This window comes from Molothrus aeneus, chromosome 5 (assembly GCF_037042795.1).
Source record: "Molothrus aeneus isolate 106 chromosome 5, BPBGC_Maene_1.0, whole genome shotgun sequence".
Taxonomy (NCBI): Eukaryota; Metazoa; Chordata; class Aves; order Passeriformes; family Icteridae; genus Molothrus; species Molothrus aeneus.
In genome coordinates this window covers 45,649,461-45,677,406 of record NC_089650.1, presented here as the reverse complement: position 1 = coordinate 45,677,406, position 27,946 = coordinate 45,649,461, and the positions used below count along the sequence as shown (strand labels likewise).

Genomic DNA, 27,946 nt, shown 5'->3' with positions numbered 1-27,946 from the left:
TTTAAGTGAAAACCACTAATTTTATTTATAGGTGTTACAATACAATCACCATAAAACTTACAAGAACCGAACATAAGACTTGCATAGACTTTTCTTTAAAAATTAATTATTTTATTATTTTTTTTCAGGCCAAAGACTCCCCATTCAGTGTTTGGCACAAAGATCTCTAAGAAGCTTCACTGTAGGTCTATAATTATTAAATAAAAGAAAGAGCCACACATTTGGTTTATCTAGTAAGCAAAGCTAATACACAGCTGTGAATTTTTTCACTCAAATACTGGAAGTTTTCTGGGAAAGACTTCTTCATGCTTTGGTTCAGAACTTGGAAATCAAAAGCAGTATCCATTTGCAGAAATACATTCTTGGAAATGCATACAGTACTATGTGCCACATCCCTCTTGATAGAAGGCACAACTTAGGAAAGAACATTCATGATATAAAACAGAAGCCAGTTCTGAAAGGCTAAAAGTGACACCCACTACTTCTGGCAATTTTTTTTTAATCTAAGCAAGACCTGCTCTTATTTTCTAACACCAACACCCCCCCACCCCAATCTATAACATAACTTTAGTGTTTGTAAAATTAAAGCTTTTCCAGGCATGAACATGAGCCAACATTTTTCTACTTGTGGAGTTACTTTCAAAACTAGACATGAGAAGTCACTATTCCCCCAAGAACCCATGTGTCAAACCTAAAGAATTTATTAAAGGCAAATTTTTTTAAGTGTCATTCACTCTGCATACTTGAAGTCAGGAAAACAAAGCTGTACATGGCAGCAAAACCGATCATTTCGTCTAAAGTGCTTGATGAAAGCAGAAAAACTATAAAAATGATAAATTAGTGAAACCAGAGGTGGAAGAGTTACATTTATGATACAAAACAAGATAAATTGGAGCATTTTCACATTTTCTTGTTCGATTAGCAAGATACAGCAGAAAGATTCTTCACAGTGAAGAGCTCCCTTAGAATGTATAGGGTTTATAACACATTTTTTATTACAGTTCTGTGATATGAAATAATTTGAAGTGAGATTCAGAAACAGTATTTTAAAAGAGAAAATATTATTATAGCTAAGAAATGAGGACTATATAGGAAGCTTTAGACATTAAAAAAAAAATCTTTGGGAAATGCTATTTAATACTTTCAATAATTTTAAATGCCCTGACACTTTATATTTTACAGTAGAAATGCAAGAGCCTTTGGAACACAGCAATACTTGATTAGTTCTGTGCATGTCTTCTCTTAGGACATCATCTTTTCCTTACATGCCACTGAGCAGAAAAGCATCCCTTCCATAGATATGAACTTCTGGCCAATGAGACACTTGCTGCAACAGGAGCACAGGAAGCATTCCCGCTTAGCATGCCAGTTGAAGTTGTTGTAGCTTACACGCTGAACCTCTGGATCTATGGCATTGTGACAGCCTTGGCAGATCTGGTGAGAAATAAAACAACACTGAAAGGAAGCACACACATGCTCTCTTCAAGTGCAATAAAACCTGGAACTCTTAAATGTTTTTGGAGGAGAGAGACAAGTGTTAAAAGAAGCCTTTAAAAAAAGTCTCCAGCTTTTGATTTTTTTTTCTTTATTTTTGAAGTGTTTTGATTAGAATTCAGCTGAAGGCACAGTATAATAAAAGAAACATGCAATTTATTTGCTGCTGGGACTAAGCTTAGACAGTTATGATGGTTAGGATTTCCCAATACCCAAATAATCATAAAAACCTTTTATGTCAAACGGCACAGAAAGAGATTAGCTACAAATCTTCCTGTGCATTGACAGCTCTTTGGTTATGCCAAATAATTAAGGGTTACTAGGAAGTCTTGAATGCATTTATCTTAAAATCTGGTTGTTCACAAATTGTAATTTAGATTGAGAAAGTTAAGAGGAAAAAAAAAGCCTCTCCAAAAAAACCAAATCCTCACACCTACCTCAGAATATTATTAACTGCCAACTAGAGATGACCATTTTTTTCTCCATTCACTATATAAATTACCTAGGTGCACATTAGACTGAGCCCCCAACTAGTAGCTAGCTAACTTATAGATATGAATGGACCATCATCTCAGAATAGTTTCCAGCATAACCACGAATCAAGAACTAGCATTCTTTTCCAAACTTCTAGCTTTATCCTGTCAATCACTCTCCTTTTTAACATGTGTGGGTAGAAATAAATGAAACAAAAGTACCTAGATTGCAGTATTTAACTACAGGCCCTTAGCAGCAGCTGAAGTTGATTCCCATCTGGCTCAATGAACTACAATAGATAAACATTTAGCAGCATCACCTACTTTATTCCTGTTACCAAATCCTGCTTCACCACTGGCTAAGTTCAAGGTGTTCTCCCAACAGGTTCCCCCCCTCCACCCCAGCAGTGTCTTTTGTTCAAGTTTATGAAGTCATTTGCCTGCCTAAAGTTGTGGGTTTTGGTTTATTTTTTCCTGAAGGGGAAGATGACTGACTCAAGCCTAAATATTCAATTTATGCTCTTCACATACTCCCAGACTGAGAAAAAGTAAGAGTTTGAAGCTCCACAGACTTATGTTCCCTTCCTTCACAACACCAAGACATCTGTAAGGACCTTACCACAGCATGGTTCTTCATGTAGCAGGATTTGCAGACTGGCTTGTCATTCACTGTTATATAGGTTATCCCAGCCAGAACACAATCACAATCAAAACAGCAGAAGTGTTTCAGATGCCAGTTCTGCCCTTCTGCGAGAGTATATTCATTGCTGAATATTAGCTAGGAGGAAGACACAAAAAAGTGTAAAAGTGAACAAGTGCATTCATTTGAACAGTGTACCTTTTAATAAACCTAGCCTCTAGATGTTTTGTGATTTGCAAGGAACTCCCAGTAGTTCCACCATTGCTTGCCCAAAAGCTTCCATGCTGCTCCCAAGAGCTCATAGAAGCCAGAGGCCCCAGGAGGGCTGTTCCCTGTTGCTGCCCAGGGTCAGTTTGGCCCCTAGTGTCCCTGATAAGGAAACAACTATGTAAGTGTGACTTGTTGGAGAATTTGCCCTCATGTATCACATCCTATGTCCCTAGAGATTGTGCAAAATCAGCACCAAATCCAAAGCAAACTACGGGTTTTCCTGAATGTGCAGTGTCCATATTGGTTTCAGTTCTTTGTAACTAAAGTATCAACTATACTGGTGAAGCCATACCATCTTCCTGCACTGAAGCGTTTTAGTAAGACTCCTCAACACTTATCAGGAGATCAAACTTTTGAACTAGAAGAAGGACACTAGGATATTTCCTACCTCATCACATCCAGCACAGCGAGGTCTTTCACTATCACAATAATGTCTTCCACAATACAGGTTACCATTCTTCCAGAAGTAGATCATGTCTACTAGAAGTTCACCGCAGGTGCAACAGACGAAACAACCTGGATGCCACAATTTGTCATATCCAGCACGTTCTGCATAGACAGCTGGGTCACCTTCCTTCATGTTCAGTTTGCAGTGGTAGCAGGACTGGAAAGACGTTATCACCAAGTTAATTAAGTCTTTGAGAGCTATATTTATAAAAATTACATACTATCAATATATTTAATAAATTCCATCTTTCCAGACTGAAATTAAAGCATTAGTTTAATCCCATGAGTAGACAGCAGTGGTTTGGGATATACCTGTACTGTAATTTAGGTTCAACTAAGCCATTCAAGATGATGCACATTCCACTGTCATAGCATTAGTGCTCCTTAAAGGGATTGTTGTACTTTGCTGTATTCACATTCTGCAATTGCAGTCCGGTGTTTAAAGAAAACAACAGGCAATTAAAATTCATGTTATGCTCTGTAAACCTTATATGCTTAGGAACAAGGACAGAATAATGATCCTCCATCCAAGCTAACCAACTATGACTAGAATGCATGACAAGGAAATGGCTGCACTTATAGGTCATGAGAAGACCAAGCCATATCTGCATCACAGGTGGGCAAAATAAAAAATTAGTGAATATTTCAAACTAATTCTGTTTAAAGCCATGTTCTAGGGATGCTAGTCACTCATGGCTGCTGTCCAACAGTCTGTGATTAATGATTTTAGGACAAGAGAGTGACTGTGGATAAACTACGAAGCATACATACACAGCTACATTACAAATAGTTCCAGAGACATCACAATCTGCCCTATACCTGCCTACAGAGGGGGTTGTGCCATCAAGTAAAAAAACACAGATGATTTATGTTACTGAAGCAAAATTTTTTTATCTACAGTTTAATCACCAGTTTGGCATTTCCTGCACTCCAGCTGGTCCGTGGACTGGGCTGAACATCCTGGGAAGGTTTTCCTCTATGACTCACATCAGCCACAAATGGCTTTGTGTGTGCATATAAAAATAAAATACGTATAAAGTGCCTTGGCTACAAGGCAGATTGATCAGATCCCAGATGCCTGACAATTTCAAAAGATAGACAGAAAGCCACCAAAAGAAGAAGAACAACTTGGAACAGAAACAGAAGGTAGGGAAATGAATGAAAGGAAAAGTTAAAAAATACTCATATATAAAGGTTTCTGACCTTTCAACTTTGGACCTCATACTCCAAGAGAAGCCCACTGGAAGGTTAAGTAGCTGCCTAGACCCAAGTCTAGGCAATGTGATTCACCTGCCTACCATTTACAACATCTCCAGCTTTGGTGGTTAAAAGGTAAAGAAAAATTTCCTTCTTTACAAGATGAAAATATGCTAAGTACATATTTTTCTTTAATTCAGCTTTCAGTCATGGTGAAAAAGCTTTGTATTTATAAACACAGAGACAATTACTATAGGTATATTTACATTAATAGTGGAGACCTCGTTGTTAGTGTTGTTTGGTTTGCTTTTCTATTTTTTATCAGGTTTCAAAGAAGTGCAGGCTATTCCTATAATGAAAATTAATTTTTCAAGAGATTCTTTTTCCCACAGCTACAGGAATACAGCATTCAAACTCAGTCTGAAAAACAACGTACAAGAAAATCTGACGAGCAAAAATGCAGAACCAATAAAAAAAGTGTAGACATGGATGGTATTCTTCTGCTAAGTATTTAAGAGATCTTCTGTATCAATTGATGCTGAACTGTTAAAAAGTAGTTGAGATAATGCTAACTCATACAGCTGAAACAAAGTCTCATTGCAAAAATAAGACCCTCCCCCCCACAAATACTTAAAAATAACATATCTAAATCCTGATTATTTCACCCAGTGTAAACTCAGTACCTAACAACAGATAAGAAACCCAAATGTTCACTTTATGCTATCAAGCACCTACAAGCCTCTTTCCAAATCACAGCCCACAGTGATAACATATGCTTGGCTTAAACTGCAGGAAGAATACTCAGGTACTAGAGTAAGAAAAGTTTGGAAGTGATAAACAGGTGTAATGTAGAAAACAAAGCACTTTCTGATACAATTACTCATGAGGACAGAGTGCCTCCTGCTATTGACTTCTTATAGTCCAAGGCAGTTGGCCAGCAGGGTACAATGCAGGACGTGCATTTCTGTAGGTCTTCCTTGAGGAGATAAGAATTGCTGCTGTGAAACTAGAGTAAACCAGCAGGAAAGGCTGATATAAGACAAAATGACAGTAACCTAATCAAGCCATGGTAAAATAACTTGTTTCTTAGATTCTCCATAACAAGACAATGAAGGAAAAAAAAGGCAAAAAAAGCTACAGGTAACCAAATGGCACAGCTTGAAAACTTTTAGGGTAAGTGGCCATGTCCAAAGCTAAAATCTAAGTGCTGATTTTATATTTCGCACCAGCAGTCATATATACTGTCATTCAGAAACAAACAACAAAAAACACATCACACCCCCCAATAATAGCAAAAGTCAAATTCTACAACCAATGTTAAACAAACCTTTTTCTCATCTAGAACTTGTGTATTAATTTTCTCTAAGCAACCTGCAGACAAATATTTTTAAGGATTCATACAAATAATAGCAACATTTCTAGAAATCAACTTATAGTAGAGCTTTTGACACTCCTAAGTAATGTCTACCTCCACTAAACTCATTTAATGTTCCTTCAGTAATCCTACCCCTATTTTGAATTTGTAATTGGTAGTTGAGATATGCACAGCAGTAGTTATTTCAGAAATACTTGATTAAGGATACAATTTTTGAAATATCAATGAAAACTGGGTAGTTTTATATACTTTTGTTTTTTGCTGGGCTATTACAAGGAGAAATCAGATGCCAAAGGACAAAAAACACAGATAAGAAAATGAAGCTGAATATGAAAAGAAGGCTAGTCAAAAGAGCCATTGTATGGTTCAAATTGTTGGACACAAGATGGAGACATGTTACTTTATTATTCCTTAATTTAATTTCACTTTAAACACAATTTGACAAGTGGGTAATTTTAGTGCTCTTCCAAAAAAGAGGAGAAAACAAGCTTCTAAAATTAAACTAACTCTTCAAGAGGAGAAGAATGTAACAATTAGTCCATAAGATGACACAAACTTCTTGATTATTTTTCTGTAAAAGCCACCTTAATATACTATCTCCAAGCTAACATGTTTTTGCACTGAGGATGAAAGTGTCACCTAGGAAGTTATTTGCTGCAATGAATTAAATACTGTCAGAAACCATGGCTCTGTGCAGACATTCACTACATTTTCCAGTTCCTTCTTTCCCTCCCCAGATTTTTGCTACTCCAAACTAATAAACAATTTAATTGGGCTAAAATGAGCAAAAAGAACACTCAGATGATAATATACCTTCTTGCTTTATCTTTCCATTCTTATACTTACATATTGAGATGCTTTCTGATTTGGGGACTTCTCCATTGTTCCAACAGCAGATGAGGTACCTCTGCCACCACCATTTTTCAAGTTATTCTCATCAGGAGCTTTCACTTCCACATCCCCAGGGAGCTTGACATCTCCTACACCAAGTGCCTCTCTTTTGTACTTCTTCACAAATTGCTCCATATGCCTCACTTCACTGGGAGAAAGCTCGTGGCATTTGGAAGGGTCCTGATCGTGGGCAGGCAGCTGCTTTGCCAGCTGCTTCTTCCTGTACTGCGCGCCTTCCGAGCCAGCCACGGGCTGCTTCTCCTTGGGTAACATCTGCATGTACTGCTTAGCCTGAATCAGCAGGAATCACACATCAGATGGCACTTCAGCTACACACCCATTCTCATAAGCAAACACAACTAAACTAACCTCTACCGTTTTTAGCGACAGCCAAATTTGTCAAAAACAAGGATTTTTCCATAAACATTAAGCTCCTGAAAAGGTAATGGAGATAAAATACAGCAGATGCATTAATTGGCTTCTTCCCAGAGTAAGAGAAAGACTCCTTTTTAAGCCTTTTACAACATAGAGAAAAGAGTTATTACTTCTCTGAATAAATAACATTTACACAGCATCTTGTCTCTATCTATGAACACTGATAATAAGTATAGTCTTAGAAAAGTAGAAACTGAAATAATCTGCTTGGGGCATACAGCCCATTGAAGAAATTAGCTAAATTAAGGGGAAAAAAAGAAGCCCTAGTTTAAATAAAGTAATGACAAGGCTAAAAGTCAAATTGGTAACTGAATGTTAAGTAAGTCTTAGATGCACAAGGTTTGATTAATTCACTGAAAAGAAATAATTTGAGATAATGTCATTCTGGCATGGCTTGCACAACATTTTGGTACAATAAATTAGCAATCAAAGTTTGAAAAGTGAAGCAAATCCTCAGAAGGCTATCTACCATCTCATCTACTTCAGCTGAAAATATACTGGAAGAGAGCTGCTCTTTTAGATGTCAACACTGACCTTGTTCTTGCCATATACAGTAAAAGCTATAAGCAAGACTAAGTGTTCCTCTTAACTTTAAACAATTATATAAATTGATGTGGTGTTGGGTATTGTTTTTTTTTCTTTGAGCCTACTCCATGCAAATATTTTAACTTTATTAAAAAAAAAAAAAAAAAGGAAAAAAAATAAGGAAAAAAAATAGAAAGAGAGCAGGCTACAGAAAATGGACTCCAGTGGCTTAATAGATAACTCTTAATCCTATGTATTAAAAAAACCTCACCTCCCCAGGTTTTTAAGAATTTCTAGAATTTCTATAGAAAAACTTCCACAAAGCAAGATGAGAGATGCGAGACTCATTAAACAGTCACCATATTTTCACTTTTGAGGAGGAAGAAAGGAAGACTACAAGAGGCATAGTTATCCTTCCAGTAAGCTCTACTACTTTATCTCCCACCAGCTCTTGACTTGAACATGAAAAAATGTGAGTTGGACTTACAAGTGTCTGATTCTGAACAGGAGGAGCCCACTCATAAGTCACAGTATCGATGGTTATGTTCTTCTTGGCTGGCACTGGGCTGGTCAGTATCATCACATTGCGTTTATACAAGGGAATGCCATCATTCTTCAGCTTTGCAATGAGGGTTGTGTATTTTGTATCCTCAAAGAGTTTCCCTACTTTCCGATCTTCCTCACTGCTTGAAGGGATATCATGCTCCTCCTGGCCACATTTGCAGTTGCGGCATATTTTCCTGAAATTCATGGAAACAGTAGCAAAATTACAATCTCACACCATCTGGGTGTGTAGTAACATCACCAGGAACCCAAACCTTTGTTTTCAGTGCTTTGTTTAGGAAATATACACTTTTTCTGTAATATGTCAAACACCTCCTTTATGTGTCCTGTTGTATTATTTACATTGTTTATTTACAGATACTGTTATCAGATAGATATCAGTCAACTACACGAATCCAATTTTAATATGAAGCTATGTGATTTCTTCAGTTGCATCTCAATACTGATTAAACACATACATATCCATTATCAGTCACCTACCAGATTTATTATAAGATAGCTGGCGAAATCATGTTGATGCATTGAGTTATCATTTGCTTGAGATTTTAGTTTTTCAGCTGCTCTTCATACATTCAAAGTTACATGCACTGTACTATTTTCTTCATATGTATTTCACTGTATGCATGATATTTGGTTATCACCGGTTTGCTATCGCCTGGAAACAAATATTTCCAAGAAAGGAAGAAAATGCATACAGACATATGAAAAGTGTAATTGCATCAAGTTCTGTTCAAAGCACAGAATTTAAAGAGAAGATGAAAGAAAAGTTAAAGGCTTATATGGATAAAGCCTTTCAAAACAGCTCTGAACCAAGTCAGAGGTACTCTGGCACAAGCTGTAGAGAGACTTTTCACAGAAAACAGCCTTAAAAGGTAGAAGTATATCTACTTCCTTGGATACAAATTATATTCTTTCATATACAACATATTTCAACTGCTTTGGCTAACGAATATTAGAAAGTAATTTGTTACCTTAAGCATAATTAAACAATTCACTTATAATGAACAGAACCTTGGATTAGACAAGCTAGTTCATTATTTATTAACAGTGTCTCCAGAACTTCAGTTATAAGCAGTCAGCCAGAAATCAGAGAGCTAATAAGCTAAATCAGAAATCAGAGAGCTAACAAGAACTAAAGGTTCTTATTACAGACTAAGAGAACATATCAACCTTCTGGATCTCTGGAGTTTGAAGAGAAATGAGTAGTGGTTTACCCCATTATTTATCCTTCATACAACAAATAGCATAAACTTTAGCTATAAAATGCTTCTGAACCCTGCCTGCCAAAACTCATCAAACTCCAACATTGTTCTGCATCTTGCTTTATACAGTCTTGAAGGCAAGTTAGGTGTCACAAGATATGTCACAGGAACACAACAAGAACATGCCATGACTACAGCAAGCCCCTGAGGTAATGGGAAAGGAAGGAGGACCTTAAATTGGCAACCTGAAGTGATACACAGCCAGCCACAAACATATGCTCTCTATATGGACACCAGTTTAGGATGTGGTGTAACAACATTTCAGTGTGTGGTGGATGCTGCATTTGGTTACACAGAAAACATATGTTGTGGTAATTTAAGTTTTAAAGCCCACTCCAAATAAAAATACCTAAACTCTAAAAATGAGCCACTCATTCAAAATAAGAATGTTAAGTAGAAGGGACTTCACTTTGCAACACAAATACCTAAAGAGATAACTAATTGAGATGTAGATTGTCTGACAGCCTCCAACTCATTTCCACAACAGGAAAGATGTGCAGAATTTCAAAGCTGATGCTTACCTGAATAGCTACTATATACTATTCACTTTGCAATCTCCCAGTTTACCACAACATTCAAGCATGAACTAGCATTTCCCACTAAGCTTGAAAGCTTTACTGTGCATCTCAAGCACTCAAAACATAAAATTTTGCAAGATCTTCAACATCTGTCTACACAAGTCCTTTACATAGCTAATACCTAGAGAATATTTAATATACTAATAAAGCAATTCATATTCACTTTGCTCATCTTTTATGGCATGCATGTGATTATACCTTATTACCAATTCTCAGTCATATCTTTTTTGAGATCTAATACCAGGTGACAGAATCAGACCTTGCATTTTGCTGATTTAGTGATTTACATCATGATCACCACGCAGCTTTATGGCTCAAAGCACATATGCCACTGGAATTGAAGCAGTTTGTCCATCCAAATGATGACACTAAACACTTTATTTACTCTTACAACTTAAATCTTTAGCAACAGTAACCTCCAGTTTTAGACTTGTGTCTTGATAGGATGTGATTTAATAACACTGGTGAAGACCAGACATTCTTGGGCTCCCTGCACAGCCTTACACAATTGAAGCACAATCGCGCTGTCCAGAACTGCTCTGCTTGCACGACAGACCTCAGTCAGAACAGCTCATACTGCTGTATCGCCCGTGTGGTCACAACTGCCCTGTGACACAGGCTGGGCACTCTACCCCCACTACAGCATCCAACCACAGTAAAGCAGCACTGACAGCAGTGAGAGACCAGACCACCCTCCATAAGCTGTGGTGGAATTCATCCTAAGACTTTCATGTGTGCTGGAAAAGCCACAAGAGCACCTTATTTTTGCTCATGTTCCGTCATGAAATTGCATATCTTTCTCCTAATAGTACTCCTTCAGAATAGCTTAGAGATCCTGTTTCTACTTTCCATTAGATGAACACCCTGACTCAGCTGCTGTTATTATTCTTGGTCCCACCTTGAAGGCTTAATGTTTCACTGACTGCAGTATCTGTGAGAGATTTTTTTCTTTGCTTTCCTCATAAAGAAGTAGTGGTGAAGAAGTGAAAGCACACAATTTGTCCTTAGGTCCTTCCTGGGACTCAGTGTGAAAACTTGTGTAGAACTACAGTGCTTTATACTTGCATCGAAAATAATGAGATGATGAAATGAAAATAATGAAAATAATCCTCCCCACCAGGAACCCACTGAAATTAAGAATTTGACTGTGTACATTTTAGTTTAACCTCCTTGCTCTTTCAAAGTTAAGTGAATAATTCTTTGCCAACAGTTTGCAAGAAGCTGTTACAGGGGCTATGTTACAAGTGTAATACAGGCCTTAGAACTTGTGTACCATTATGCCTCTGAATACAGGACATAATGATACAGAAAGATTGTGGAGAATGCTGAAGCACAACTGATATCAGCATATCTCAGTAAATCGAAGGAAAATCCTTTAGGCTGTTGCCATTTCCCATGCTCCCCAACGCTCCCCCTGGATCTCAGCCACATGAAGATGTCCATATGGCTGCTAACAGAGCAAAAAAGTATCCTGTCCTGATTTATAATCTTTCCTCTTAAATAATTTCCAGCACTAAAAGATATCCAGTTGATATTTACATAGATAACTGTTCCTGAATAGTACTGTTCACAATTTAGTCCTAACTTCTTTCATTAGTTGCCACAGCACAATCCTTCTCATTAGTCACTCACTGTCCCCTCTGAAGAAGGTATATTGCTAATTAATTCTCTTTAGAATAGACTGGTAGATAATTTTTTTGACTGTATATTTTGGAGTATCTAGTAAGGAGGTGTTAGGTACTCCTGCTCTGGTCTTCACAGCTCTCAGGACCTCATCAGAGCAATGTCATCGACCCACCCCCCTCAATATCAGCAATTTGAAAAGCTTTTCCCACTCAAAACATAGAAGATAGAGAGGAAATTTCAAAATCTATGGAATGAAAAGTTGCATATCATTGTAAAGAGAGGTATATTAGATAATGCCTTGCTAGCAGGTCTTCAGTAGTTAGAAAGAACAAGGAAGAAAGGTATGGAGATTCCATTCTCTCTAGTGATGAATTCCTGTGTCCTGAACGTATACTGACATGAAGGATCAAAAACTTCTAGTTCCTTCTCCAAAATAAAATGTAAATCATCTTCCTGATTGCCTACATTTTAGTGTATGGAGAGGAAAAATAAGATGGCTCATGATCCTTCCTATGCTGGCTCCTAGTGACAGGAGGCAGTAGCTGCAAGCATAGAGAAATCCTCAAAGACCTGGCAAGTCCTGAGGCTTGTGCCCTCCATGCAGAACAACTAACCTCCTCCTATTACAGAATCAGAAATCCAGATGGTCTGAATATCTCCAGTGAGGGAGACTCCACAGCCTCTCTGAGCAACCTGTTCCAGTGCTGACACCTGCACAAAAAAGTTCTTCCTCATATTCAGGTGGAACTTCCTGTGCAGGAGTTTCTGCCCATTGCCCTTTGTCTTATTGCTTGGCACCACTGAGCCAAGCGTGGCTCCATCCTTTTGACATCCTCCCTTGAGATACTGATAGACATTAATGAGGTCCCCTCACTTCAGCTCCCTCAGCCTTTCCTCTTGAGAGAGATGCTCCAGCTCCTTAATCATCTTTGCTGCCCTCCACCAAACCCACTCCAGGAGCTCCACGTCTTTCTTGTACCGAGGAGCACAGAATAGGACACAGCACTCCACATGCAGAATGCACCCTAGGACACCATTGGCCTTCTTGGCCCCCAGGGCATACTGCTGGCTCAGGGAGAGCCTGTATTCCACGGGATGCTCAGGTCCTTCTCCACAGAGCTGCTTTCTAGCAGGTTACCACTTTCTGGTATATATGCAACCAACCTTCTCTCCCGTTTTTAGCAACTTCTCACTCCAGTCCCATAGTTCCCTCTAGTGGGAAATACATTCCCAAAGAGCAATATCTAACTAACTGAGTAGCAATCTCTTACATCCAGCCTGACCCACTGGACAGGTGTGGGAGTTGTTTTGCAGCCTGAAATAAATCTAATACCTAAATTAAAAAGACCTTCTCCACCTTCTGCTGCTGTTACACTTGGACAGAAACATGATTCTGATGACAATTTTAAAAGCAAAAGCTATTTTTAAAAGCAAAAGCTATTCACTAAGATAAAATCAGGCAATTGTTAACCATTCAGCTACCATTGTATACCACATCTCCCATTTTATATTCAGCTTGCAACACTGAGGCTATCAGAACTTCAAAATTTAGGAATAAATTTTACTAAAGGCTTGGTTTACCACCATTTCTATACTAGCCTCAGTTTATAGTTCTGCACCTATAAAACCTGCCCATACAGTGTGTCAAGATTTACAGCACAAATGTCTTAAAACAGTATGTTCCACCCCAGGAGAGATATATTCCAAATACTACCAGTATAGAGAAGAAGGGTGTAGTAACTCCTTGTAAAGCCCTGCTACTCGATAACTACACGTGGGTTTTTTGTGCACTTTACAATCTGACTCCCCAGAGGAAAAACTGAGGGTCATTTGTATGGAAGTACAAAAAGAAATAGATGCAGGCTCTTTGAGGAACAGCATTTTCATCTATCAGACCAAGAGCTGTGCGATGTGCTGGAGCTCCTCGGCTGTCCCCAGGAGAGGGCAGTGTCAGCCTTGCACAGCCCGCAGCAGAACCACGCCCGGCACACGCTGCCGCTACTGCCCCGCTTGCTGGGCTGCATCTGGATCCTGTGGAGGTCACTGTCTTCTTACAGAGATGTGCTTTGGAGTTCTAGCTAAAACAGCCTTGACAGAACTTGCTAGTACCGGGCACTTCTGGCACAAAGTCAAGGCTTCCCCGTGTTTGAACTCTGCCCCCACCTCAGCAAGTGGAGAAGCTGGGAGGGGCACATCTGACTCAAGTCAGTGGGGTTTAAATGCTATATAACATCACAATAGGTGATAAATCAGAAATACAGGATGAAGTCAGGGTTTCTGACTTCTTAAGTAGTTACAGCTTGGAGACTGGCTGGGCATCAGTGTGCTGGTGGGAGATGGCCAGTGACTCCCTTTGCAGCGCTTGCTCACCCACCACTTCACCTATTAAACTGACTATTTCTACCTATGAGTCACCTCACTTTTGTTTCTCCTTTTTTGTCTCCCTGTCTCCCACCCTGATGTCTGGGACAGGGAGTAAGCAGCTGTATGGATGTTTGGCTGCTGACCAGCATCAATCCCTACCCCAATTATTCTCACAATGTATAGCCATTTCTCTAACTACAATTCTTACTTTAACACTTGTCTTTTATGGACAAGTAGCAATTAAGTAAGTGGGTAAACTTGAACTGCTTTTGATTATTCATGTTATAAAGACAATATTCTGTCTACTTGTGCTACAGTTTGTTCCTACTTAAAACAGAGTTTCAGATTTAAAGGCTAACCACTGAGTAAACAGCTATTTGGGATGGAATGTGTTCCATTTAAGTGGGGGACTACGAAAATATATGCATCAGGCAAAGCATATAAATATATTTTTCCCTTTGAAAACTATTTTACACAGAACTGAATTAAGACTTCAGATTCACACTCTTACTGTTTCCACTAGCAGCTCTGCTGAAGAAACAGCTATTTTTCAACCCATTCTTGAATCCTCTCAATTGCTCATTTTTTTTACTGTTTCAGAGGTATGTGCCACATTTGTCTGACACTTAGATGAAGCTTCTCAGACTACTTCCAGCCACCTTATTTATCTGCTCTATCCTATTTGGACTCAATTTCCAAATTAAATCTTAACTAGATAGTCACTGTTTTCACATCTTTTTCATTACTTGCTCTTTAATCCACTGCTGTCTACAAACTCTTACTTTTCTAGGAGAGACAATATTCTGATGAGCTATGTTTTCAGGACCTGGCACAATGAGCCCTAACCACAGGAAGACAGTGCAACGTGAATAAAGGAAAACACGGGCAAAAAACCCCAAACACCCACACAGAAGCCGACACCTTTTAACTTTGCAATCATACTATGATGTAAATAAACCACTTTAGACATTTTTTTCTTTTTATTCCAAATTATTTCATGTTATAGAATAACCTAGCAATTACAAAGTGTAATATTGGCAACTAAGAAAAAGTAAAAAAAGAGAGAAAGTTAACTGGACTTTTTCCTCCCCCACTTGTAATTTCCCCATCTGCCACAGTGACTATGAACAAAAGAGCTTTCAGTAGAAAGTAATACAATTTCTCATCTAACAATGGACAAACTATTAACTGCTGCACATTTACCTACTAGTGCATAAACACTTCTTGGTCCTTGTCATTATTTGTAAAGTTGTTTCTATAGCTACATATTACAAATAAGAATATAGCTTCTTGATTATGTATCAACTTATAACAAGTTTTTGCTGTTTTTTGTTTTTGTTTGCCTGATTGTTTTCTAAACAGTCTCATCTGCAGTCAAATATTTGGGCAAAGATGTAAAATCTCCTAGGCCTTATCAGCACCTGATGTCACTACAGCTGGCATACAAAGGCTACCTTATAAGACAAAACTAAATTCTACTGCAAATGCAACTTTCATGTGAAGGGATAGAATGTAAGAAAATAAAGATAGTACAGAAGGCAGTCTCACTCCTGAGGAGTTGCAGCTGTACTAATCACCAAAGATTAGGAACAGGCCTGCCCTTAACAGGCCACAGCTGTGTCCAATAAGAGGACGAGTGCTACAAAAGAGTGGGTTAGCTGGGTGAGGAGAGAGTTGGAGTTTGTTGGCTGTGCTGTGAAGAGAGTTGGAGTTTGTTGGCTGTGCTGTGAAGGAGTCAGTGCTGTGAGGAGCTGCCCACAAGAAATCACTGAAGGTATGGGAGCTTTGCAGTAAGATGTCAACACTTTCACTCCAGCTAGTTAGCATTGGTTAAATGCATCAATTTTCATTGATAGCATGTGCTAGTGCTATTAGCAGCTATTTTTCTGTTATTTTCAGGCTTTTCCCTTTGAGAGGGACCTTTCTCCTAAAAAGTTAGAATTACTAAGCTACATCTTAGAGCACATCCAGTATTATGAGTGAACTGGGCCAGTGATAAATGCATTAATATACATCTATACATCTGGTTTCAGTAAAGCAAGAAAGGTCTTAATGAAATAGAAGTTCTGCAAAAGTAGTGACAGGCTATTTACTGCTATCATCAACTCACTCAGTTAGGAACAGTATACCATCCAAGGCTCAGTATTATCTAACTTATTTGAATTTATGTGACACACACAAGTGACACCTCCTCCCCATCTAAATAAGTTCTAGGTGTGTACAAAGTTTCAAATATTTTCAAAATAATTTTACATAGCATCTCAGATCAAAGCTTACATATTTATTTGGTCAGGAGTTGAAAAAGCATTTTATTACGGAGGTAAAACCTACTTCTTCCCTGTGATGTCTCTTACAGTAAAGCAAGAGATATTTTTACAAATCTACTTCAATTGTTTAGTCGGCTAAAGCAAATGCTGCAGTAGAAGTACCACCATTCATTTCAGGACAGATAAAATGCATGTTCACAAGTGATTAAATACTCTGTTGTAATGCATCTGAGAATTTCTGGTCCTGAACCGTGTCAGCTTTTTAAAAACATCTTAAGAGTTTAATTGAGAGAGAACAAAAATGTAAATGTTACTTAGACATTTGCATACATATGTCAAGGTCTGTAGTGCTGAGTCACAGCTCAGGATACATCTAGTGTCACTTACCTCCAGTAATGAAGCTCAAATCCTTCGCACTTTTCCTTGCATTTTAAGCAGGGGGCACCAAATCCTTCCTCATGGCCCAAGCCCATCTGTGTACAGAGGAAGATGACTACAGTCAGCTTCAAGTATTATGGTGCATGAATGATCTTACTGATGCCTCTATAATCTGCAATCAACAGCTAAAGCAAAAGATTAAACGTTTGACTAAGCTGACATAAGGACAGCATTTGGGGTGCACACCTTCCTAGTATATCTATATACGTAGCAGTGGTCACACAAGCCTCTACACAGGACTGAGCTAAGCAGGCAGAGGTGGCCTTAGTACTTTTCTCCCCAGCCCAGCTTGCTCTACCAACTTCACACAAGAGAAGAAGCAGATTCTTGGCAGCATTTCCTTAGGCCTAAGCCTGTGAAATCAGAGTAAGTGAGGCCAGAAGACCTCAAGTCAAAGGACATTTAATCCAGCTATCTGGACAAAGTGATTTACGGTATATGACTTGGCAAAATACAGGAGACCAAGAAATAAACAGACTCCAGATTTATTTGCACTAATCTTGAATAAAGGAAACAACTAAGTGGTTTGTCTAATATTTCCAAGTATATTTGAGGCTACTCTGATAGTGACTAAGAGTAGCACACCCCTTTTACAATGACATTTCAGCTGGACTCATACCAGCTGACTTTCTGAGAGGAAAGAGAAACAGCACAGTTAGCAAAACCAGTGACCAGAAGCAATATGTAAAGGGTTTCAAAAGGATGGATGACCAATTCATAATGCAGAGGAAATATCAGAGAACACAGACAACAGTGCAGAGTAAAAGTATTCACACAATATAGCAACACATCAGCAAATTTCACCAAGTAACAGCCACTTTTAAGTTTGAGGTGATTAACAAATATGAAGCAGGATAACTTATGCATTCATATAGCACAGTAAAATTAAAGTGTCTCACTCCAGCACTTTAAACCTTTGAGGAATATGGTTCTCAAATCAGACAGATGAAGGACCACGGAAGCGTGGCCACAGCTGTGTATGCAGGCCCATGCCCAACATGCAGAGAGGAACCCATCCCCACACCCCACGCAGCAGGAGGAGTGCTCCCAACTAGCTGCAGGTAGAAACAGCTCACCTGTAGTTTAGCTCTTACCATGAATAGAAACTGAGCTAGAACTGACAAGTTCTCGTACTAACTTTAGTTCTGGCAACAACACAATGCCATAGTTAATTACATGTGGTGATAGAGTTTTATTATTAATTTTGCCATTTACCGAGAGAAATTATACTACTATTATTGTATGTACAAGGATATAAACCAGGTCAACTTTTCAATTTGGTCTCTGTCCAAAATAAAGAACAGATTATTCACAAACCACTTGTTTAATACAGAACACATGGTAAAATGCAGGGAATACCATGTTTTCAGTTACTTGGTAATAAATGGATCACTGCCTCAACAATCATCAGACATCCCTGAGGAAAACTACCCTGGAGATTGTGAACTATGTAGAAGAAGGAGGTATGTTGGCAGCTATTAAGCTACTGCAGGGATGGACAGAAGGACATGACATTATTTCTTCCATATCTGGAAGATGAATACAAGCTGGCTGTGATCATGGTGACGTCTTCATCAACCTAAGGGCTCATGGAGTTCACAGGAGGTGCTAACTTGAAACCCAGCAGTAGATATGTAAAATAAGCATAACTTTGAAGATTAAGTTCTTCATCAGCTACACTTTTGATAAGCTAACTGGTTAATAAAAGTTCACCTTCAATGAAGATGGGCATTTATAGGACTCTTCTCATCTGAAACCCAGAGATCCCATACACACACAGACACACACCACAAATCACAAAAACCTTGAGCACTCTTCCCAATTCACACTCAAAGAGAATAAGATGTTGGCCAGGATGTTTTCTAAAGGGAAAAAGGAAGCTAAAGCAACACAAAACAACTTTTTTTTTGGGGGGGGGGGAGATAGGGGGAGGAGGGAGAGACAGGTTGTTTTTCATCTGGTGTTGTTTTTCCTGTTTTTAAAGTCATCCTCTCTAAAAAGTTGTTAAACTTAAAATATGGTTGCACTGCCCTAATAAACAAACAAAACTGCCCCCTCCCCCCAAAAAAGACAACATTAACCCATTCTCTCTTGCTGCTACTCCAGTTACAAATGCATTTTTTATGCTCAGGATCTCCCTTCCTTCAAAAAGAGTGGGATGAGAATAAAGGGAAATAATCATAAACTCATTAGTACTGCAATTGGAAGATTTAGAAACACAGGATCACTTGTAACAGTGACAACGGTTATACTGTTTTATACTACTGAGAAATAAGCTTGGCATTTCAGGAATTTCCAAAGCAGTATCTGAAATTCAAGTAGGAAATATAAAAAAATTGCAAAAACCATTTTAACTATCATTTCCAAGCCTCCTAACATTTAAGGGATTTTTTAAGCTAAAAAAAAAAAAACCAAAAAAAAACCTCTTCAGAAACAAAAGGAGAGGAAATATGTGCTATCTAAATGCTCCACCCAGAACATACAGACTACAGAGACAACAACCAGCCAGCCTACTTGCACTTTCACAACCAGCAGTTTTAGTGCAGATTTCTTTAGAAATACAGCATTCTATATTCCCTCCCCAGAAATAAAGAGCACACCATTATGTAAATGCTTTTGCAGCTCAAGACAAATAAATTGAATTAGCAAATGAGAGACTTGTTTGAAACAGGTTTTTCAGTTTGCTGTGGAACAGAAAGAAGGGAATTACCTTTCTATACACAATGTCTGGGCACCTTATGGAAAAGGTTTAGCTCAAGACTGAAAGGCACACTAAAAACCAAACTAGATGTGATTCTAGATGCACACACAGCCTCAGCCTTTGTTCTGACAGAGAAATTATATGGGCTGCTTGCCAAAAATTAAGATATAAAATAGCCAAACTCAAAAGCACTGCAGGCTACTGTTATCCACAAGTCAGCACATTACACATACTTCTCCAGAGTCCTGTAACAGGACATCCTTCAGCTCTAAGAAAGCATCAGCCTCAGAAATGATTTTGTTCTTCAGCAGCCAATTCAGTTGTAGTTTAGGAAATTCAGAAAGCCTAAAACTTCAGTGTGGTGCTTCTTTAGAGCTATCCATATCTATCTCCATGTGTTTTGCAGAACATGGCCAGCTGCAGGCAGAAACACCCAGAGATACAGAGCAGGCTGAGCCCTGGAGAGGTAATACATGTCTGGAACAGCAGGGAACCCATTTTCCCCATAAATGGAGTTATGGAAAAAAATGGCACAGACAGGCCAGCTGAATCCTACCAGAAGAAGGTTCCTGTCTATCTACCACCATCAATTTTCATTTTACAGCAAAAGCTAACCAAACCCATCTGGTACTACCAAAACACCCAGTACTGATTTAAACAGCCTGAGTACAGAAGATGGTATAACTATGACTGAGATCACCCACTGCATGCTGCTTTCAAGATTACATGGCACCCAAGGGCAAAAAGCTTTAAGTGGTTACAGCCAAGTGACAATTAGTGAAAGACTGCCCATTTTAGTTCACACTGGAATCTAGTGACAAAAGCCGGCTGCCTTACAGTAAGGAGAGAGTCATGCACAGAAGCTTACTATCATCTTAAAAACTCAAATGATCATATTCAAGTGTCTAAGAGTTTGTTCAGAAGTGTAAGAGAAACAGCAGTTCCTAAGAAATAGTTTAAACCTGGCTTATCAGAAGGATTTATTCTTAAGTTTATTGAACATTCCTTATCTCCTCAGACCCACCACGAGGCCAGAATTAACTCAGGCTCCAGCTGGTTTTCCTTCCTCACTCCAAGAGGACTCCTGTACCACCAGACAGGTGAGCTTCACCCTGCCACAGACATTCAGACACAATACTTGTACTCAGCCTCTGCAAAAGATCAAAAACCTTTCCAGTGCTACAGATCCCTCCAGAATTTGAAAGGACGTGGCTATACAGTGAGAATGCTATCATTAATGGATTGCAACAATTAACAGCGAGCCAGAGATCAGAACTAAATCCTCTTTACTATCCTTTTTGCAGAGCTTTCTCCTGTGCTTGAAGGTACCCCAAGCACAGAATTGAAGTGATCCATGCTAAAGCTATTCTTAGTTTACCCTAAAATCCTAGGAATATTCTGGTTTGAAGATTAGTTAACTATTGATCTATTTGGGTGTTTGAGTGGGAAAGCACCTGTAGAGAACAAGAGATTTCTAGTACATCTAAATGTGCTTTAGGCACTTTCAGAGTAGGTAAAGCAGGCAGGACAGACATAAAAACCCCCAAAAAACCTAAGAGATCTCACTGCTGTGCATGCTCTGTTGCTGAGATCTGATCCTATATCACTATATTCTGTACTATCAGAAGTCATCTCCAACAGGGAAACACAACAAACAGAAAATTAAATTAGGTTAGAGCATTTAAACTTTAAAAACAGAGCAATGATACTTCTTATGATTCCAAAATGATAAAAGAACAAATCACTACAAAAGACATATGAGTATCTGGACAATGCTCTTAAAAAACTGACAGACACTGTATGAGAAGGAAAAAAAAAATCTGATCTGTAACAAAGAGCAGTATCCCACAAAACACTTTATATTTGTTTTTAACACATCTATTAAAATTGATGGCAACTGTGACCCTGGGGTTTTTTTAATATGTGTTTTGATTTGGGGAAAGTTGTCTGGAATTAAGAACCCTGGGTACAGAAGTCCGTTTTGTACACAAAGAAGGATGCCAAAAAGTGGTTGCATCCAAGAATAATATTTGGAAGATGATCTGGACAGGCAGAGGAATAAATCAAGGAGCTGCAGTAGATTGATAGTACAAAAGTCACAGGAGTTTATTGTGTTATCTTCTACTAAATATCAAACATCTCAGAATTTAAATATTTAAGACACTGCTACATAGTGTACCTTCAAAAGGCTAACAGCTATCAAAGATAGCTCAGCTGGATAGAAAACAAGTGTTGTATTCACAAAGTCCAGCATTACACTAGCTGAGTTTGAATGCAGCTGACACAATAACACAATCTGTAAACCTTCAATACAACACTATCCATCGTCCAGAACTGCAGAGGCATTTTCACAATACTCCATGTATTTTGTTCTGACATCAGCACTCTTACCCAGTTGTGTCCTCTAACATGAGGTTTTGAGAAGCAGACCTGGAAACCTACACATTCATTTTTAGGAGCTTTAGTCATGCAGGAAAGTGCATGCTTTTTTTCTGCTTTTAAAAGCTGTAGCTAGACAGCCTCAGACTGAAAAAAAGGCACAAATAAAGAGTTAGGCAGACTACGAAAACAACAAAAAATTCCCCAGCAAAACCAGAAACACATACACAGCAGTACTGGAGTACAGTTAGATCTGGTGTACTCCAGAAATGCCATGAATGACAGAAGCCTCCTTACTCCTTACCTGTTCATTTGACCAAGTTTGAGATGCTAGGTAACAGGTGTGACATGCTTTCATCTTAAGAGCTCTGCTCTTCCTGAAGGTCTCCAGGACCTAAAAGAACCCCACCAACTCTGGGCATCAGCAAAAACTATATATATGGGGGGTTTGTGCGTATATATCCCTATAAAAAACCATGCATACATATATCTATATACACAATCAATACACATAAGAATTAGTTAGTATTATTTTATTTATATAAATAAAACATGCATATCTATTTAGATTGTAAAATACAATTTTAAAATATACTGCATTATAGATATTTACATCAACACCCTCATAACTGTAAACTTTGTATCTGCTAGGAAGAAGACAGTAATTTGCATGACATGTTCATGATACTTTCTTGAAGTAAAAAAAGTATTTTTAAGCAACTTTTACCACTAAAATTTCATTCAAAATTGCTAGTCACCATTACTATTACTTACTTAGAGAAAAATAGAAACATTTCTTTCTTTTTTTCCAGGAACAACTTCAGAATCAGATCTTTGTTACTTTTATGACAAAATACTGTAACTCAAAGTTAATTTTGCCCCTTGCTGCAAAATACTTGGTTTATAATTATACCCTATGGAAGAAACGTCCATCTGATCTTAAAAGTCATGCAGTCCTGCATTCAAGGAGTTTCTTGACTTGCTAATCAGAGATTTAAGTCAGACACCTGGGGAGTACTTTTGTCTTGGGAAAAAAAGAATAAGAGTCAAAAAGTTTATTTCAGCTGTGCCATATTTGCCAAGCTGCTATCCAGGGATGCTGGACAAAAAAATAGCTAGAGGTGTAGATTCAGACAGGTGCTCCAAAAAATTGTCCACATAATTTTTTAACTTTGCTGGGGGGGAAAAAACCCTCAAACCCCACAGCATGTGTAGGAAGCAGTTACTTAGATTATGAACAAAACTGAAGTAGTTCCTCTCATATCTATATAAAGTTTTTAATTCTTCCACTTTCAGTCAAAACTCACCCCTGAATAAAAGTACATTTCCTTGATCTTACTATACATATGAAACAGCAAAAAAGATCTACTATAATAGGTTTCCATAGCAGTAACACCAAAACAAACAGTGACCTCAACAGGAAGTGCAGCCCAGCAGACATTACTAAATCATGCTTTGCAAAACACAGAAAAGTTGACTTTGCTCCTATACATACTTTATTCACCATTCATTTATCAAAGATCATTACTGTTGTTGACTTAGCAATGTCTAAAACACTCAGTGTTTGGTTTTCCAACTGTAACAGAACAAACTAGGTCTCACGCCACTGAAAAATAACCACACACAAATTCCCCACTAGAGAAGTTGCACCTCTTCCCCCCAAACTGCCCTGCCTCTTCTCCACTGCAAGCAAAGTTCCTTTTATAAAGCAAGTATTATACTGTGAAAGTTTATATAGAACAGACTCAGTGCCAGATTCTTATTTTCTCTAGTGAAGCATGAGACCGTGCTGCCAGCACGGCTGAAAAGCAGGACCGTGACCTACTGATTCATTTTCCCAAGATCACAGAGGTGGCAGACAGGGCAGGAATCCAGGCTGTTAGAACAAAGTTCTGCTAGAGTATTCAACACAAAGCATTAAATCTTTATGTTCCCTATAGCCTCAAAGCAAGGTTTGAGAACACAGCATATATTGTATTTGGGAGAAACAGTGGTCTGTTTCTGCACAAGTACTTTTCAAGCTGGAGCTCCTGTTCTTACCCTTCAGCTCTGTTGTGCAATTGTTTTATACAAACACTATCTTCATGATCTTCAAGTGCAAGAGCAAATCTAATTCCCCCTGAGAAAAAGGAGAAAACTGTACAGTTTTCCCTAAATTCAAAAGGAAAATTGTAACAGACCAGGAAAGTCTTAGACTTAGTATTCACAAGGCAGCCAAAAAGATACTATTCACTGCCTAGATGTTTGCCAGTTACTTAATAGCTCTAAAATGCATGGGGAACTGACTACAAAATTTACATGACCACACATTTGCATATGTTCTGCATATATATTGCTCAGTGCAGAAAGTTCATGCTGAAATTTCTGTTTCTGGCAGGCTGTGGCTGCCCAGAGCCCAGGATTCAGACCAAGCGAGACATCTGGCTACACAGCAGTACTGGTTCCTTTGGCCACTCATTAAGACAGCAAGATGAGTTTTACAACATGTGAAAGAAACCAAACAGAAGCTAAATTAAAAGTGCGAGCCAAAGAAACTGTGCCCTTAAGATTCCTTCAGAAAGGTATGTTAAACAGGACTGCTGCTTTTCTGTCACAAGACAGAAAGTAAAAAGGCATCCACTGCTGAAAGGATGGGTTAGAAATTGTGGCAGGTGGGGCAGTAGTTCTTCCTGCTGAAGAACAGGTACATTGTTGGAGTCCTAGTGGTTTTGTCCTGGAGGGAAGCAATTCCAATCAGACAGACTGTGACAGAACTGCTACATTTGGAGAAAAAACCCACCAAACCTAGTATCAGCAATGAAAACAGACTTTCTCTGAGTGTTTTTTTCTTCACACAAACCCAGACATGTAGATATAAATCTATATAGCAGCTTTCCAAAGAGACAGTACAGAAGCTCAAAACTGAAGAATGGACTCATGGATTACTGACACTTAGAGAAATCTTAGGAATGTCACCTTGGAAACTCGATCTATCAGGTTTCCCAGAAACAGAAAACATTCCATTATATTACCCCGTACAGTTATAAATTAGCAGTTGTGGGTAGGGGAAGAAGCTTTTCTACAGCACCAGCTGAGTGTCTGAGCCTCCACACCACATGCTGCTCCAACAGGCATTCATTTCCTTCTGCTCTGCTGAACACAAGGGCTACAGAATCGCCAACATCTAAACTCAGAGTTCAAAAATGCAATGGAATTACTCATCTAGGGACAACATGACAATTCCTGCTTTCTTCTGCCCAGTGCTTTAGGAAATTTTGCCCAACAGGCAGATTAGCTACTCACCACTCCATAATATTTACCAGGTTATTTGCCAGGCAACAAATACGTACAAGTCACTACAAAATAAAAGGTTACATAAAGTACATTTTGTAAGAGAACTCAAGCTGTTTTGCTCCAGGGTGCAAGACAAAGACAGGTGAGAACCACAGCATGTGGTAAAGCAACCCATTGCTGCTGATGGACTAAAAATCTGACACAGGCATCTCCATCTCGGGACAAGTTTCTTCTAAAAGCCAAATAGTTCACTGGTTCTGATAATCTTGACTGGACACCTCTCAGAATGTTCTTCCACCTTTCAAGAAAGAAGGAAGTTGCCAAAAAAAAGAGAGAAGCAAAAAGATAATAAAACAAACAGGTTGAGAATTGGAATTAAAGGACAGAAAAGGAAGACACACAGTTATTCCAGAGTTGACATGAAACTGTTATTCTATTCAGTGTACAAAATTTAAGAAGTTTTGATTGAATAAATTTTGGTAGTCAAAAAAGAAGAATTTTGTACTGAACTTGCTGGTACCTAGTAAAGCTTCCCAGTTCTCCCTGTAGGGACTTTCAAAGAGCCTCTTCTGTTCTCTTGGAAAATGAGCTTCACCCAAGTTACAAAGAGAAAGAAGATGAGAAGACTCGAGCAGGGGAAGAGAGATAGCACAGTAACAGACACAGGTTTCTGAATGTACTTGTAGTAGAAACTGAGAAAATGTGATCGTTTTCAAATCATAGGCATCTCTGCATGTTAACTCTAAAGCAGAGCAGAATAGAAATACTACTTTCATAAAACAGAGCTTTGCTGGTTTCTTTTGTGGCACTAGCTTTTGTGTCTATTTGAGCAGGTTCAGAAAAAGTCTTCAGGAATCTTCCAAGTTGATGAAGAAGAGAAGTAAAAGATAAGCAGGAAAAATATAGCAAAATAGTCAAATAAATTTAAAACACACACAACTACCCAATAATTACGGAGTAATTTCATGCAGATGTTCAACCACTACAAGTTCACTCAAACTAAGACTCCATTATCAGCAGAATTTTATCAGTGATTTCACACCCCATATTTATTTTCTCTTTAGATATATAAATTCTGAATTAGAATGCTCTATCTTCCACAAATATGCATCTTTCACCTCCTGGAGCTCAAAAAGCTTCCAGCAAACAAGCTCTTTGATGCCATCCCGTTTAAGTTCTAAATTGTGCTTAGAAAATACAAGCAAATCTACTCAAGAAGCTTATTTTCATTGCATTCAAGGAGTCCAGAAGGGGAACAACCCTGTGCACACAACAAGCTTCTAAACACAGCAATAGTACTTAGCTACACCCATCTATAAGCAGATGGCCAAATAAGTGGGGGTTGAGATAGGCAGTCCCTCCAAAGCAGGATCCTCACCCAAGTGACAACATCACATGGTGTCATCACTTGAAGCAAGCTGTAACTCAAGGCCACCCACCGCAAGGATTCAGCCTTAACAGGTAGCCTTCCGCACTTCACAACTACTTCCACCCCCAGGTCAGCTTCTTGCAGGCTAGAAGAACAATTCAGGAATAAACCCCCCCCCCCCACATTCCTACAACACGCATTTCAAAAGACTACTTTTCATGTATTCATGAAGGTTATGTACAGATTTAACCCATGTTCACATATGAAGCTCCTTTTCTCCTTATCAAATAGTATCAAAAAAGATACTACGAATAAGTTTTTAATTTTAAAAAAGTCAGTGCTTTAGCAGTACATTTAATTTGTGAAAGAATTAGAAGCAAAGAGTATCCCACGTGAAGTCAGTTTTACATAGGAAGTTTTAAATGGTTAGTTTTGGAAAGAGATTCAATAGAATTAGATCACCTATCGCTTTCTTTTACTTACCTTTTGTTTCTTCTTCAGTTTGACGCAACTAACTAGTCAATATGCCTTTAAAAATGAAGAAAAATCAAGCCCAGGCTTCTCGCTCAAGGGGGTAATCCAAAGGACCTCTGATAACACACTTGTAAGGAATCAGTCACATCACAGGTCTGCAATCAATCACTAACATAACCACAAACAGCGACTCGGCTGCTCGTAAATTAAGTTTCATACTATATACACAGCGCACGTAAATGAAAACAACTATCAGATCTCAGGGGTTTATTGGGGGGACCGAACACATGTTTTACTGCATGACAGAACAGCGGCACTCCCCACCTGGGACACCAACTGCGGCGATTACCTAGGGCCGGCAGCAGGGAGGCAGCCCGGCCGTGTGCGCACCGGGGCTGCCCGGCAGGCGGCTCTGCTGCCACGGGGCCCCGGCGGGAACGCGGGGAGCCGGCAAGGGCTGACCCCGGCACCCGAGGGGCGAGCCCAGGGCAGTCTCCGCGCGGGCTGCAGCACCGAGGCAGGTCTGCCGCTCCCCGGAGAGCGGACAGCGGCGTGCAGGGCAGAGAGCCCGGCGGGCAGCCCCCCTTACCTTCTTCACTTTATTCTCCAGGTTCATGGCGGGGCGGCTCGGGCTCTGAGGCAGCTCCCACGGAGGAGTCTCCGCTCGCGCGCTCCGCCACGCTCAAACTTCCGCTGCCCTGCGGCAGTGGCTGCAGCCGAACAAAGGCCGCGCGGCAGCCAATCCCCGCCGGCCGCCGCCGGCCCGGCAGCCAATCCGCGCCGCCCCGCCCGGCCCCGCCCGGCCCGGCCGTGAGTCAGCCCCGGTGCGGCGGGAGGTGACGGCGGGGCGCTGCCGGTGCGGGCTCTCGCCTTCGGGTACACACCCATGCGAATGCTGAGCCTC

The 27,946-nt window shown here is 39.3% G+C and overlaps 1 protein-coding gene across 1 annotated transcript; it reads right to left on the bottom strand.

Moving 5' to 3' along the window:
- On the bottom strand, positions 1-27,724 carry TES (testin LIM domain protein). Its single transcript, XM_066550084.1, has 7 exons — positions 27,632-27,724; positions 16,796-16,881; positions 8,235-8,487; positions 6,743-7,078; positions 3,266-3,481; positions 2,587-2,745; positions 1-1,434 (listed from the first exon to the last, which is right to left on the bottom strand). Exons 1-7 carry the CDS (start codon positions 27,656-27,658, stop codon positions 1,243-1,245), a joined length of 1,269 nt encoding a protein of 422 aa, XP_066406181.1. The 5' UTR covers positions 27,659-27,724; the 3' UTR covers positions 1-1,242.
- Positions 27,725-27,946: the final 222 nt, after the last annotated feature.

Excerpts from the sequence above, each read along its gene's own strand:
- TES (XM_066550084.1), bottom strand. The coding sequence starts at position 27,658 with ATGAACCTGGAGAATAAAGTGAAGAAG. Across the intron at positions 16,882-27,631 it reads TGGAGAATAAAGTGAAGAAG|ATGGGCTTGGGCCATGAGGA; the intron begins GTAAGGGGGGCT and ends CTCTGTACACAG. Across the intron at positions 3,482-6,742 it reads ATCAGAAAGCATCTCAATAT|TCCTGCTACCACTGCAAACT; the intron begins GTAAGTATAAGA and ends ACGTCTTTCCAG.